Raw genomic sequence first — 13,539 nt, forward strand, 5'->3', positions numbered from 1 at the left:
GTTCATCTACTACCACCTTTGTCATGGATGATTTGCGAGACGGGAAAAACCCCAAATCTTCGTTTTGCTATATTTTTGTTTCAGTGATACGTTAAGTTAATCGAGGAGAACGAAGAAGAGAGATGTTTTCATAGATTTTTTTCTCAATTTCATAGTTAACCGAGGAGAACGAAGAAGATGCTTTCATGGATGAACTCCCCAATTTCTGCATGAAGATGAAGAAGTTTTTCTTTTCTTTAGATACGAAAGAAAAAAAAAAGATGAAAAAGAAAGAAAGGAAAAATGGAAGTTAAAATGTGGATGGCAGGATTCGAACTCGGAATCCCTAAGTCGACGTTTTGCATAACAAACCTCTCTGTATTTTCTTTTTTACGCCACATTTAGGAAGAAAAACAAAAATCTGGAGGGGAATTTTTGTCACACGAAAAAGCTTCACCAAAATCAGGCTTCACAAAACAATGGGATCTTTCTTTATATTACTAAGATAATTGAAATATCACAAGTTGTACGTAAATCAATCAAAGTAGATACACCCATCCTTGTTTGTTGGATATAACTTGATTGATGCTTGGATATTGATCTTTAGAATCGTCCAAGTACTCTCACACGTAAATCAGGTTCACGGACTTGTCTCTGTAAACCTTCTGATTGTGGGAGAAAGAGATATAACTCTAAATATTGTTCCTTGATTGAGATTCACTAAGTTGAACTCTCGGAATTGTATTTAAGCTTGTCCATACAGGTTTCCCAAGAAAAAGTTGGTGGTGTATTTTGGTACCCCCACGTTTTCAATTGGGAGCAGAGCAGGCAAACACGTTTGAGACCCAATAAGTCTGTGTTTGAAGCAATCTGACTATATGGACAAGAGTGCAATCTCGATAAACGTCTGCCAGCCTTTGATGGCTCGAATTACTTATGGTGAAAAATTGTTATGCGTTCCTTTTTACAAGACCGTGACTTTGAAACATGGAAACTTGTAGTTATTGGATACGATGCGCTGAAGTTGTTAGAGATGGAACCACTGTTGCGAAGCCATTAGGAGAATATAGTGACACCGAGATAAGTGCTGTAAAGCATAATTCTGACGGGTTAAACACTATTATCCCCACCATAAGCCCAGATCTTCAGAACCATGTGACTTCATGCACTAGGTCTAAAGATGCTTGGGATATCTTAGAAACCATATTTGAAGGAGATATCTCAGAGAAAGAAGCTAGGCTTCAAAACCTAAATTCTGACTGGGAAAATCTTCGTATGTCTGATGAAGAATCGTTTGATGAGTTTAATCAAAAAGTGTCCGGAATTGTTAATGCATGTTTTGCATTAGGGAAGACCATTCCCCAAAAGGTCATTGTGATGAAAATTCTTCGATCTTTACCAGCAAGATACGAGTCTAATAACATGCCATCATGGAAGGAAATAACCTTCAAACTCTTTCCAGAAATACTCTAGTTGGAAAGTTAAAGATCTTTGATCATGAACTGCAATCCAAAGCAGGAAAGAATATTGTGTTCAGGGCACCGAAAAACACTGAAACTCTTAAAAGTGAAAGTGTTGATAACTCTGTGAACAATCTTGTTGATCTTGATTTTTCAGATGAAGATCTTGATAACTCAGTTTCATTGATCACAAGACAGTTTAGAGAACCTCTTAGGAAGAGAAATAAACGGTTCACTAGAGAAAAGCCACCTACGTCAGCTAGGCCACATAATCGCATTTCTGTTAAAAAACAGAGATTCTAACGATTTAACGATGAGGATATGCCACAATGCTTCAAGTATAAAGGGTTCAGTCACTTTCCTAATGAGTGTCCAAATTGTAAGAAATACACTGACAACAAGAACCTTGCTGCAACACTTGATGAAGCATCTATTTTGAAATGGATTAGAAATTTTGCTGGGCCAACAAAATTATTGGGCTTCTCAAAACTTGAGAAATGCCTACTCGGCACGAACCGACCAGTGAGGGACGAACACATCCAAAACGAATACGAAATGCTAATTGCTAAGCTCGGCTGCTCGGGGATGGTAATCTAATCCGTGGTTAATAAATGACACTTAGTCAGGTATGGCTGGGTGATTCTAGACTTTCTTGTACCCAGAAAAAGGAGTGATCATGATCAACCCAAATCGAGCAAAACAAGATATTATCTGTCAACACCAAGTGATTCGTTTTGAAAACGAAGAGACCCATATTGAATCAATCACTTATTTCAGTCAATTTCGGTAAACAGAATATACAAAAACGCAACAAATCCTCCCGGGATCAACGTTTTCTAAGGGTCCGAGTCAAAAGCAAAGGCTAGATAACACTCCACGTGTATATACCAATCTTGTATCATTCCTAAATCTCTCCTGTCAGCCTCTCTCCCTCTCGCCTTAATTCTGTCCCTATATATACTCTCTACATTCCACTAGAACAATGGAAGGAAACAAAGGGTATATCAATAGCAGAATATACTCTTCCAAAAGAGATATCCATTAATCTCTTCTCAAAACCTTTCTCATTTTATTGAGATTTTATTCAAAGATGCCGGTTTCTTCGTCAGATTCCGGCAACAGTGATCTTACAACATCGCTGCTTGTTCCAGGAAAAGCCCACACAAAAAAAGATGACAATAATAAGATGGGTATTGATGAAATGTTGCAGAGATATTGTGGGGAATTTGGATCATGGCAATTAAAACATTTCATCTTAACTAGTTTAGCTTGGGCATTAGAAGCTTTTCATACAATGGTTATGATTTTTGCTGATCGTGAACCTGAATGGAAGTGTACCAATAATAATTGTTCTTCAATGGATAAATCAGTTTGTGGGTTTGAATCCGGTTCATGGGAATGGATAGGTGGATCGGGTGTTTCTACCATTTCAGAATGGGGTCTTATTTGTGGTGATAAGTATAAAGTTGGTTTAGTTCAATCCGCTTTCTTCGCCGGTTGCATGGTCGGTAAGTCTTTTTTTTCATCTCTTTCTCTCCGAGCTAGCCAGCTAGCCACCTTTTAAATTGTTATTATTTTTACTAATTATGTCCCTTATTCTTACATTTATTTTGACAAAAATTATGGGTAAAATCGTCATATAGTCAAGAGGTTAAGCATTTGGACTCGAAGATTTACATATTTGTTCGGTGGTCATAATTTCTCCGCAAACTTGAGGGAGTGAAATTTGGACTCTAATTTAGCAATGAAGACCAACCATACAAAAACTATCGCAACTCATATATACACCACATAATCTTAGCCGTCATGCCCTGTCGACAACATTACAATTATTTTTTTTTAATGGAGTCCATAATTATGAGTATTTGCTAAATTTAGAAATAATTAAGAGGTAAATTAAGAAGGTTCATGCATGAGTTGCTTAGTTAAAAATGAACTGTGAAATTATAGGACAACAGTTAATTTCTAATTTTGAATCCTACTTTCTTTATCGGCGCCGAAAATTTTATTACTTTACGTGGTCTGTTTTTATTTTAATTTAGACTAAATTCGGCGATCTATTTTAATTTAGTTTATTACGTAATGAGATTTTAAGTTAAATCATCTCCATTCAGAACAAAATCTCTGCAGGGTGACGTGGATTAGTGTACTAATTGAAAAGTGTACTAATTTTCTTAGGATTATCTTAACATCCTGCAAGTTGAGTTGTATTTTGTCATTAAGTATATGCCCCCGACATTGATTTATATTCCTTTAGATTCCGATCTACTAATGTTTGAGCCATCTAATATTAATTTTGTTTTATCATTTAGAACACGTGTGTTTTGTCTCTTACTTATCAAAATATCTTTGTTTTGTTCACATAAACACTTCATTACTTTGATCATTTTATGATTTGAACCCATATTGTTTTGCACGACTGCCACTTGGGGTTGTCAAATTTCACAGGATTACCAAGTGTAATGGGATTAGCAGTTAATTCACATGAAATTTGGTAATCCCTACGTTAGCTCTGATGTTCGGTTTTACACACTTTGAAACAGTAGTTACATTCCTTGGTTGAACTTGAAGTGTGCTACCCCGCGGAATCCGGTTTATGATCTTCTTCTTTTTTTACGAAACAAGTAGATTCGAATTAGCTTGTCCACAAAAAAAGACAAACACAAAAATACGCTGATTCAAAGATATCCCATACCACGGGAACCAAATACCTACTATCATTTGAAAGACACTACTGTTTTTTGTCTGAGTGGAAAATGGGATATTCATCATGTGGATCAAGAATTATTGCTGACATATTGTGGTCATATGCAACTTGTAAGTTAGATTCATCTGTACAGAATGATCGACGCTGCAGTAGCATGCGCATAAAATAGTATATCCTTTGTTCTTGATATGTATCGATCGTAAATAAGCCAGCTAACAGTGATTAATAGATAAAGCAGAAAATTGATAATATTATCACAAAACATAAGTAAACTTAGGAGGCTGATCAGCAAAGAAAAGCAAGAGGAAAACTAGAAAACCTAAGTTAGAGAAAGAAGGCGGGGAAGAAAAATAATAGAGACGTGGAGAATGGATATATGTACGTTTGTCACTTTCTCTCAAGGGACACGGTGTAGTGAGTTGGTATTGCGGGCGATGCATGTGAAAAAAAGAAAGAGGAAAGCAGAAAGCTAGTTGGCCTTTTACTTCTTTTCTCCGTAGTCATCTATACTTTTGCAACTCTATATTTTTCTACAAGAATTATTTGTTTGTCACTTATCTAACATGAATGATGATTCACGACTTCTTTTCAAAAACTGCTTAACGTACTTCTTTTACATGTGAAGATCTGTTTGAAGTTTTTGTCGACATGTTATAATATATATTTTGGTTCTGCTACTTGCAAGTTTAGATAGATGGAGGTTTGATGGCCGTACTTTCAAATTTGGATCATGGACAAATATGTTAACTGAGTTTGAAACTTTCAGGTGCTGGTGTATTTGGCCATTTATCAGACTCATTCCTTGGAAGAAAAGGATCTTTAACGGTGGTTTGCGTAATAAATGCCATTTTCGGTTGCCTCACGGCCTTATCCCCAAACTACTGGATCTACACGTTACTACGTTTCCTTACCGGATTCAGCACCGGCGGGGTTGGTCTATGTGCATTTGTCCTTTCCACCGAACCCATAGGCCCAAATTGGCGTGGTTATGTTGGAATGTCAACTTTCTACTTCTTTTCAGGTGGAATTGCAATTTTATCTGGCATCGCCTACATTTTCCAGTCATGGAGAGCGCTCTACATAGCCTCGTCCGTTCCCTCAATTCTTTACCTTCTTTTTGTGATTCCATTTGTCTCTGAATCCCCTAGATGGTACTTAGTTCGCGGGAAAATCGATTCTGCAATGAAAATTATGAAAGACATTGCAAAGGGGAATGGAAAACACCTTCCAGATGATGCCTCCCTTCAACTTGATGATGATAACAGTGAAAACTCGTCATCATCGAGTGAGGTAGAGAGTTGCAACGAAGAATCTAATGCAGTATCGGGTTCGCTCGTCGACGTTGTCAAGTTGCCTATAACACGAGTACGATTAATATTAACTGTAGCTATCAATTTCATGTGTTCAGTCGTATACTATGGACTAAGCTTGAATGTGGTAAATCTCGACACCAATCTTTATGTCAACGTGCTCCTCAATGCGGTCGCTGAGATGCCAGCATTTACACTAACAGCAATCCTTTTGGATAAATACGGAAGGAAACCGTTAGCCATGGGAACAATGTGGTTCAGTGGAGCATTTTGTTTAGCAGGAAGCTTAATGCGAAGCCACGGACATTGGAAAGTAGTTAGAATGGTGTGTGGAATATTAGGAATATTCGGCATGGCTGGTACTTACAATTTGTTGTTTATATATACGGCGGAACTTTTCCCCACTGTTGTTAGGAATGCAGCATTAGGATGTGCAACACAAGCATCACAGATGGGAGCCATTTTGGCACCGTTAGTGGTGGTTATGGGTGGTGGATTACCATTTGCGGTGTTTGGAATTTGCGGGATATTCGGTGGGTTGCTTGTATTCTACTTGCCAGAGACTCTAAATCAGCCACTGTATGATACAATTGGTGGGATGCAAGATGGAGAGAAGGCAAGACTTGTTGTCTAAAACATTAATTAGTTCAAATATTTTTAGTTTTGGTTTGTTTTGATTTTCTCTGTAGCTTTCACTGCAAATGATGAAGTATTGTAGAACTTTTAAGAGATTTTTTTTGCCGGAAAATTGGGTTCTTCTCTTTAGTTGCACTTTTATATTTGAAAGAGCCTGTCATCAGACAAAACATTGTGAACTGTAATGGGAAAATTAGGGGACCCAAAAAAAATTATATTCTCATTGTCAAGCCCACAATTAATTTTAGAAACTGTGACACCCATAATTATTTCCGTGACACCCATAATTTTATGAAATTATTAAAAATGTATGTAAGACGGATTGTGCATCCGCATGACAGATTATGCATCAGGGGTATAATTGGTAACGAAACTTAGATATAACATATCTAAAAATCCGCGCCTTGGATTTTTACAAATTTTATATCATTGGAAATCTTTTTAAGAGAGCTACGCAACGAGTACAAACAAGAATATCAAATTTTTGTTTTTCACGAAAAAATCGGAGGTGATCATCATTTTAGACAAAATTTTCGAAAACTTGATGCATAACCATTATGCAGCCACCAAAAAGGATGCATAACACATTATGCAGACGCATAACGAATTATGCAACCATTTTCTCCACTGCATAAAAAATTATGCATCTGCATAACAAAGTTATACATCTATAACAAGTTGTGTAGCCATTGTATTAGTGCATACATAAAAAATAGATGCATAATGCATTATGCATGTATTTTCTCGATGCATAAAAGATTGTGCAACAATTTTCTCGATGCATAACAGGTTATGCCTCTATTTTCGCGATTGCATAACATATTATGCAGATATTATTTTAGGTACATGACAAGTTATGCAGTCTTTGTTTTTGTTAATTTTAATAGTGACAAAAAAGTTGTTGCATAACGTGTTACGCAACCCTTTTCTGGACTGCATAACAAGTTATGCAACAACTTTTGTAGATGCATAACAGGTTATGCAACCACTTTCTCATCCGCATAATAGGATATGTAGTCACTTTTGTATCTGCAATGCAACCATTTCTTTTATTTCACCCAACTATCGGCCACATTAAACTCTCTCCATATTCTCACCGTCTAGAAAGCTCACTCAACCCGTACACACTGACTCTAAAGCTTACATAACTCATTCACGTCCAAGGTATTTCTTTCATGTCCGAGCTCCAAAAGTAGCAGTCAGATTTAAAGCTACTTTTGCTTTCATGTCTGAGTTCCAAAAGTAGCAGTCAGATTTAAAGCTTGAAATTGTCTCCATTCACGGATGAAGAATCATGATGGAACTGCACATTTTGATCTCCTTCTTTAGCTGATTCACTTGTTCATTTAGTTTGTAAATCTCATGAGACTAATATCAGTTAAACTCTAAACTATTGTTGCCGCTGCTGCACGTGAAACTGATCATATGAGACCCCTCCGTTCATCACCTAACTTTAGTTCAAATGAGACATGTCAGTAATTGGAAAATTCACGGCTAACTTCTTCAACTGCAGCTAGTCAGCAGCGTCTCAACCAACACAGAATCAATTCACCGGCTCCACCAGCTCTTCTTCATCTCGGCAACATCTCCTTAAAACCAACAGAACATACCTCATCTTCTTCTCCATGTTACTGTTGCGAAACGCCTTAATTCGACCACCACTGATTCAATCAATTCCAACCATGAAACCAACATCATTCATATCGAACCCCAAACTCCATTCACTGAGAAATCACCAATTCAGTCAACCCATCTATGCAAACATGCATCTGCACTTCCACTTATTTGCTGCCGAACTGAATTTCATCACCACTCCCGGAATTTCATCACCATCGTTCATCACCAACTATCGACCACGACAAACTCCTTACAAATTGAAGTCGAAGTAACACATACTAAGATTAAATGGAAGAATTAAGAACATGAGATAAAGTTAAAAAATTTAGCAAACCCTAGAATTTGGGTTTCCTAACCAAGTTTTCATCTTTCTTCTTATCCTTCATACCGCTAATCTTCTAACCAAAGAATTGTTGTCGTTGTTACTGAAAGAGAAACCATCTCTTGATCTTTCTCTCCTATCCCATAACGAAAAAGTAAAAATTGGTTCTCCCTTGCTGGAATCAGTTGATTTTCTAGGGTTTATTAGGATCAAAGATCAAATATTTCTGTACAATCATTTTTGAAATTCTTAAGAATCAATAGAGAAGAAACTCACAGTAGAGAAGAAGAAGAAGAGAAGAAATTGAAGAAGAAAGTTTGATGCTTGTGAAGAAACATAATTTTACAAACTGTGGGTGTGACTGAAATTTTATCCCAAAGAATGGGTGCGCGCCTGAACTTTTCTGGGCGTGGGTTTCTCAGTGGAAAAATCTGGGAGAATGGGTCTCACTGTAGTTTTCACCATGCCATATTGGGGTGAGCACTTGGTCGGTAATCCACGGATTTAACCAGGACCACCCGTGTTTTTGCGGATGGATGCCCGAACAGCTCGCTAATGGGCAGGATGCAGATGGGATTTTTAAAACCCAACAAATTACAGATTGGGTCTGGATGCAATTTTGAAAATTTGCTAGATATCCATACATGTTAGATTAAGGGCATTTGTACAACTTTTAGAAAATATATCGATAGTTTGGGAATTCTTAGGATATATGCTTTGAGTGTTGTCCATGGTACTTTTTATATTTATATACATATATTATATATATAATGCGTAGGTTTTATAAGAAGTCATCTATGTTAGCTTTATTTCTTCATTATAAATTTTAACTAAATCAAATCCATTGGATTATCCATATTTAATTCGTCCATCCGTGCATCGGATGCGGATGCCAAATTTCAAATTTGTAATGAATTCGAAATGATGCGGATGAGGTAAAAATCGGCCCATATGGTCCATGTTCACCCCTAAATTGCCATATATAGGTTGTCTCCGCCCCTTGTCGCCGACCATCATGAACCATGTTATTATGGTATCTTAAAGTCTTAGGGTAAGGATTGAGTCAAGATTTTAAATTGAGATTATTAACCAAACTTACTAACAAATTAAACGAGTTTTAGGGTACTTACCTTAACTCGTCATAAAATCATGGGTAGAGGTTTTCTGTAAATCGTTCTGCAAATGAAGGATACTTACAGATTTATAGGCTACCCGATTCCACCATCTTAGCGATGTGGGATTAAGGTCATAATATTTGACCATCCTTCCAAACCCAGCACTCTCGTTGGCTTACTTTATCAACATCGACCCGATAGCCTATCCACATATCAGTATTCCATGGCGAGGCACTACGCCAATACATAGTGCCACCAACTTTGATCTAGCTATCTTATAGGTCGCCCCTTCATGAAAGCATATAGGTCGTCGCTTCCATGAAATGAGTTTGGGTCATGGTGGATGGGTTATACCAAATGTTAAGGTACTGATCTTAACTCGTCATAAGTCGAGTGACACAACTCATCTCTAAAATTATTCCACAACTTAAGGGCACCATAACTTAAAGATTACCCAATACTGCGTCATCTTAGTGATGTGGGACTAAGGTACTAAAAATGAGTTATGATATGACACTCTTAATTGGACTCGTCAAGCCCGCCTAGGATCAATCTACAAAAGCGTCATGTTTCCGTCTCTATATGGAATAACTAGGAGAACCATGTTAGACTTGCTCTCTGGTACGATGTTAGTTAACGAGCATGTGAATTGACTTTTATTCTCGAATAACTAAATAAAATTAACATTTTCAAAAATTAACGCTTCCACAAAAAAGTAAAAGACCTAATACTTATGATGAAGATAATACTAGTGATCACGATAAGGATCCGTTGTAAATAGTACATGTCATTAATACGATATGCCTTATTTTGGTAAGGAAGGGAGAAGTATCGCCAGACATCTTAGAATAGGCTAAAACCTTAACACTACAAAGGTAGACTTTTCGAATGCTTTTATCTAAACATTGACGAGTAAAACATTATTCAGTGCTTTCAAAGTTATTATAATAAGATTAAAATTCGTGGTAAAGTCAACATTGACTTGTACTATGGTTTTCATCTGAACATTGACTTGAAATATAATGACGGGTAACATAGCGGATGTTATACAATATAAAGTATTTGGGTGATGACATCAATAACCGGAGTTGGATATTTGTCGGTGTTGTTAGGGTAAAAGTGGGTAAGAGGCTAGTCAAAGTCACAACAAATACTATAAGGTCTATACCCAAAAAGAGAAGGTTCCCAAAGATCCTTTTCCAAGTACAAACCCATTTCCTTTTATAACTATCTTCTTTTTTCCTCATGTCGACATGTATCATTAGTCTAGTAAACTACTAAACTACCACTTTCCTCTTCCTCCAAGTTACTCTTGAGTAGAAAGTCCAAGATGATCAAGAAGTCAAGCCAATTTTCCTTGGACTTTGGGTTCAGGGGTATCCCAACTTCCTTAAAAATGGGTTGGGTTTAGTCCCCAAGTCCCCATTTCAGAAGGTTATGACCTGATGGATTTAGGGCACCCTCCTTTCTCTAGGGTTTCCCATTTTCATGTACCAACATTATCCCCTGACTATTTGACCATGCGTCTAGCTTGGTCAACAGTCACCCAAGATGGTTGGCATTCGTACTGCTCCTCTACTATTCGTGCCTTACTTCTCCTCTACTGTTCGTGGCTTAGGAGGTTGCATCATTATAATACTTAAGCGACGTGGACAATAACTTATTTTGTAACCGTCGCACTTTTACCATCCTATATACACACGCTAAGTCCATTTTCCATTTTCCTTAATTTGCTTCTATTCTTTCTCTCATTCCTTCACGCATCCGCTTCGTTGGTTCTCGCCATCATGAGTAACGAGTCACCTAATTGAGGAGATGAGCACACGCGGATCCCTCTTCCGACGGATGGTGCTTCTTATACCATAGATGAGATATTGGCAAGTCAGGAACTCAAACATCTATTACAGTCGCCTGAAGCAGAAAATGATGTGCCGCTTTTCTCTATAAGTGATGTCCTCATTATGTGCATGTTAAATCTCTACACGTTTCCCCTCGCGTTGTCATCAACAAGTTGGCTCATCAGCCCCCAGGCGGACGTTGCTCCTACGATTTCCCCGGAAGAGATCCCATTCTTTGTTGCTCATCGTGAGGATTATATTTTTGCAGTAGTAAGCTTCGTTCATCTGCTTAATCACCTTCTGTGTGGGTGCATGGATCGGTTCCATATATTTTAATCCTTCTCATAAGGCAATTATTCGTTCCTTAAGGATAGACAATGCTATCTTGCCGCATCGAGATATAAAATGGTCTAGCGTGATTATGAAAGTTTATCTCGCTTAGTTTGCTCATTGGATAAAGGGTTTTAATTTTTTTTTTCTTTGCTTGAGGGAAGGTGACTCTTACTTTAGAAGATGTGGTTGTTCTCACAGGGTCTTCCCATTCATGAAAAGCACTGCTACCTTGAGTCTTGTATCTGGAATGATATGCTCCCAGAGGATAAGGATTTATATAATCACATGATTATTGCTAAAACCAATTCGATAAATTTTAAGCTTTTCGGCGAAGTTAAAACTGGGGCTACTCGAGATTATGAGGGCGAGAAGGTTGATATTGTTACCAAGAAGAAGGGAAAAGCAAGAATGAGGAACTCCCCCGCTCTTGCTGCTAAGGCTGCTAAGAATCCTCTCTCATCCAAGGTCATGTCCTAAGAGATTAAGGCTCATCCCAAAATAACTGCTTTTAGAGACGCACCGGAAGAAACCGGGGAAATTAAGGAGGGTCACAAAGCTAAGTTTGGGAAGTGACGCTCCTCTTACTCATTATGGGTGAAATATTGGGCTTCTACTTCTTCAGGTGAGAGGAATGGTTTTCCCCCACGCGAGGGAAAAACTTCTCATGTGGAGCTAGTCGCATTCCTTATTTTTTGGTTATACTATGATACTTTCGAGCGTAGTCCCTGAGACACTATCAAGAATGAGTTGATTTCTATGGCGGTATTGATGTCGCGTGGGATTTCTTTTCTGATGGATCCCATGTTTGGGTGGTTTGTATCATCACTTAGACCTGTTAGTTTCCGACATCCGTTGCGTAAATGGCGCTCATGAGGTGGAAACTTTTGTTCATGCTAATTTTCTTCAGGCATGGGCTTGGGAACATTTTCCTTTTAACAGATCTCAATCCATTATTCTTGATACGCTTTCTGACAAGGAATTGACTCTTTAGGATGGCACCAAAAATCCCATTATTCTTGATACTCTTCGTGACAAGGTCACACTTTGTACTAGTTGACTTCGGTGCTCCAACGGCCTGCTCTCTCACTTGCTTCATTAGTCCATATAACTCTTGACGTCGTTTAATAAACGTATCCAACTCTTTCTGCATTCCTTGATGGTCCTGCTCGCTCGTGTTGATACCATCTTTCCTTTGAGCTGATCAATATTTTTCTGTGGCACTCTGCCACCTTGCAAGATGGGTGTTGAGACCACTACACGGATGACTCCATCCGCATCATTGTCTACTCGCGCATCCTCTACTATTACAATATCCATGTTGAGCGACAATATGTTACTCTGATATCACTGGTAATACCCGGGAGCATCTTGCTGGATGAGAAATAATCCTCTCCCACTGTGATCGCATTGTTGTTAGGCTAAAAGTGGTTAGGAGACTAGTCCAAGTCACAACAAGTACATACCCAAAAAGAAAAGTCCAAGTACAATTTCCTTTCCTTTTATAACCATCTCTTTTTTGCCTCATGTCGTCACATGTCATCATTTTAGTAAATTACTAAACTACCATTTTCCTCTTCCTTAAATTATTTTTGATTAGGACATCCAAAATGACCAAGAAATTAAGCTACCTTTCTTTAGGCTTTAGGTTTTGGGGGCAACCCAACTTCCTTAAAATGGAATTGGACTTAGTCCCCAATTTAAAGGGAGATGGATTCAGGGCACCCTTCTTTATCTAGGATTTCCCATTTTCATGTACCAACTGTTAACACCAGTTTTTTTTTTTTTTATAGATCAATGAAAATAATATATATATATAGTGACAACATAATTAAAACTATCAGAAAGCAGAAATCTTCTTCCGTTTTATTTAATAACATCCCAGTTAAAAAGTTAAATATAATTACTGATAAGTTTTCTGCATGGAACTACTATTATTTTCTTTTCCGTAACATTCCGCATAAAAAACCAAATATGACGAGTGGTTTTTCAGATGGCAACTAGAGATGTAAAATGTACCGTGCTGACATGTCTACGATACATCACCTATAATAAGGGATAATTTTTAATTAATAACATCCCAGTTAAAAACTTAAATATGATAAGGGATAATTTTTTGGATCCTAATCACTATTATTTTCTGTTTCATAACATCCCGTATCAAGTATGACAAAGGATGATTTTCAAGGTCGCAATGTAAAAGGTGTCGTGCGAGCACGTTTACG

General features: G+C 37.6%; 1 protein-coding gene across 1 annotated transcript; it reads left to right on the forward strand.

Moving 5' to 3' along the window:
- Window positions 1-2,403: 2,403 nt before the first annotated feature.
- LOC113317381 (organic cation/carnitine transporter 4-like) lies at window positions 2,404-6,221 on the forward strand. The gene is made up of 2 exons (XM_026565498.1): window positions 2,404-2,947; window positions 4,913-6,221. The coding sequence occupies exons 1-2, from the start codon at window positions 2,530-2,532 to the stop codon at window positions 6,088-6,090; spliced, it is 1,596 nt and encodes a 531-aa protein (XP_026421283.1). The 5' UTR covers window positions 2,404-2,529; the 3' UTR covers window positions 6,091-6,221.
- Window positions 6,222-13,539: the final 7,318 nt, after the last annotated feature.

Source organism: Papaver somniferum, chromosome 10 (genome assembly GCF_003573695.1).
Source record: "Papaver somniferum cultivar HN1 chromosome 10, ASM357369v1, whole genome shotgun sequence".
Lineage (NCBI taxonomy): Eukaryota > Viridiplantae > Streptophyta > Magnoliopsida > Ranunculales > Papaveraceae > Papaver > Papaver somniferum.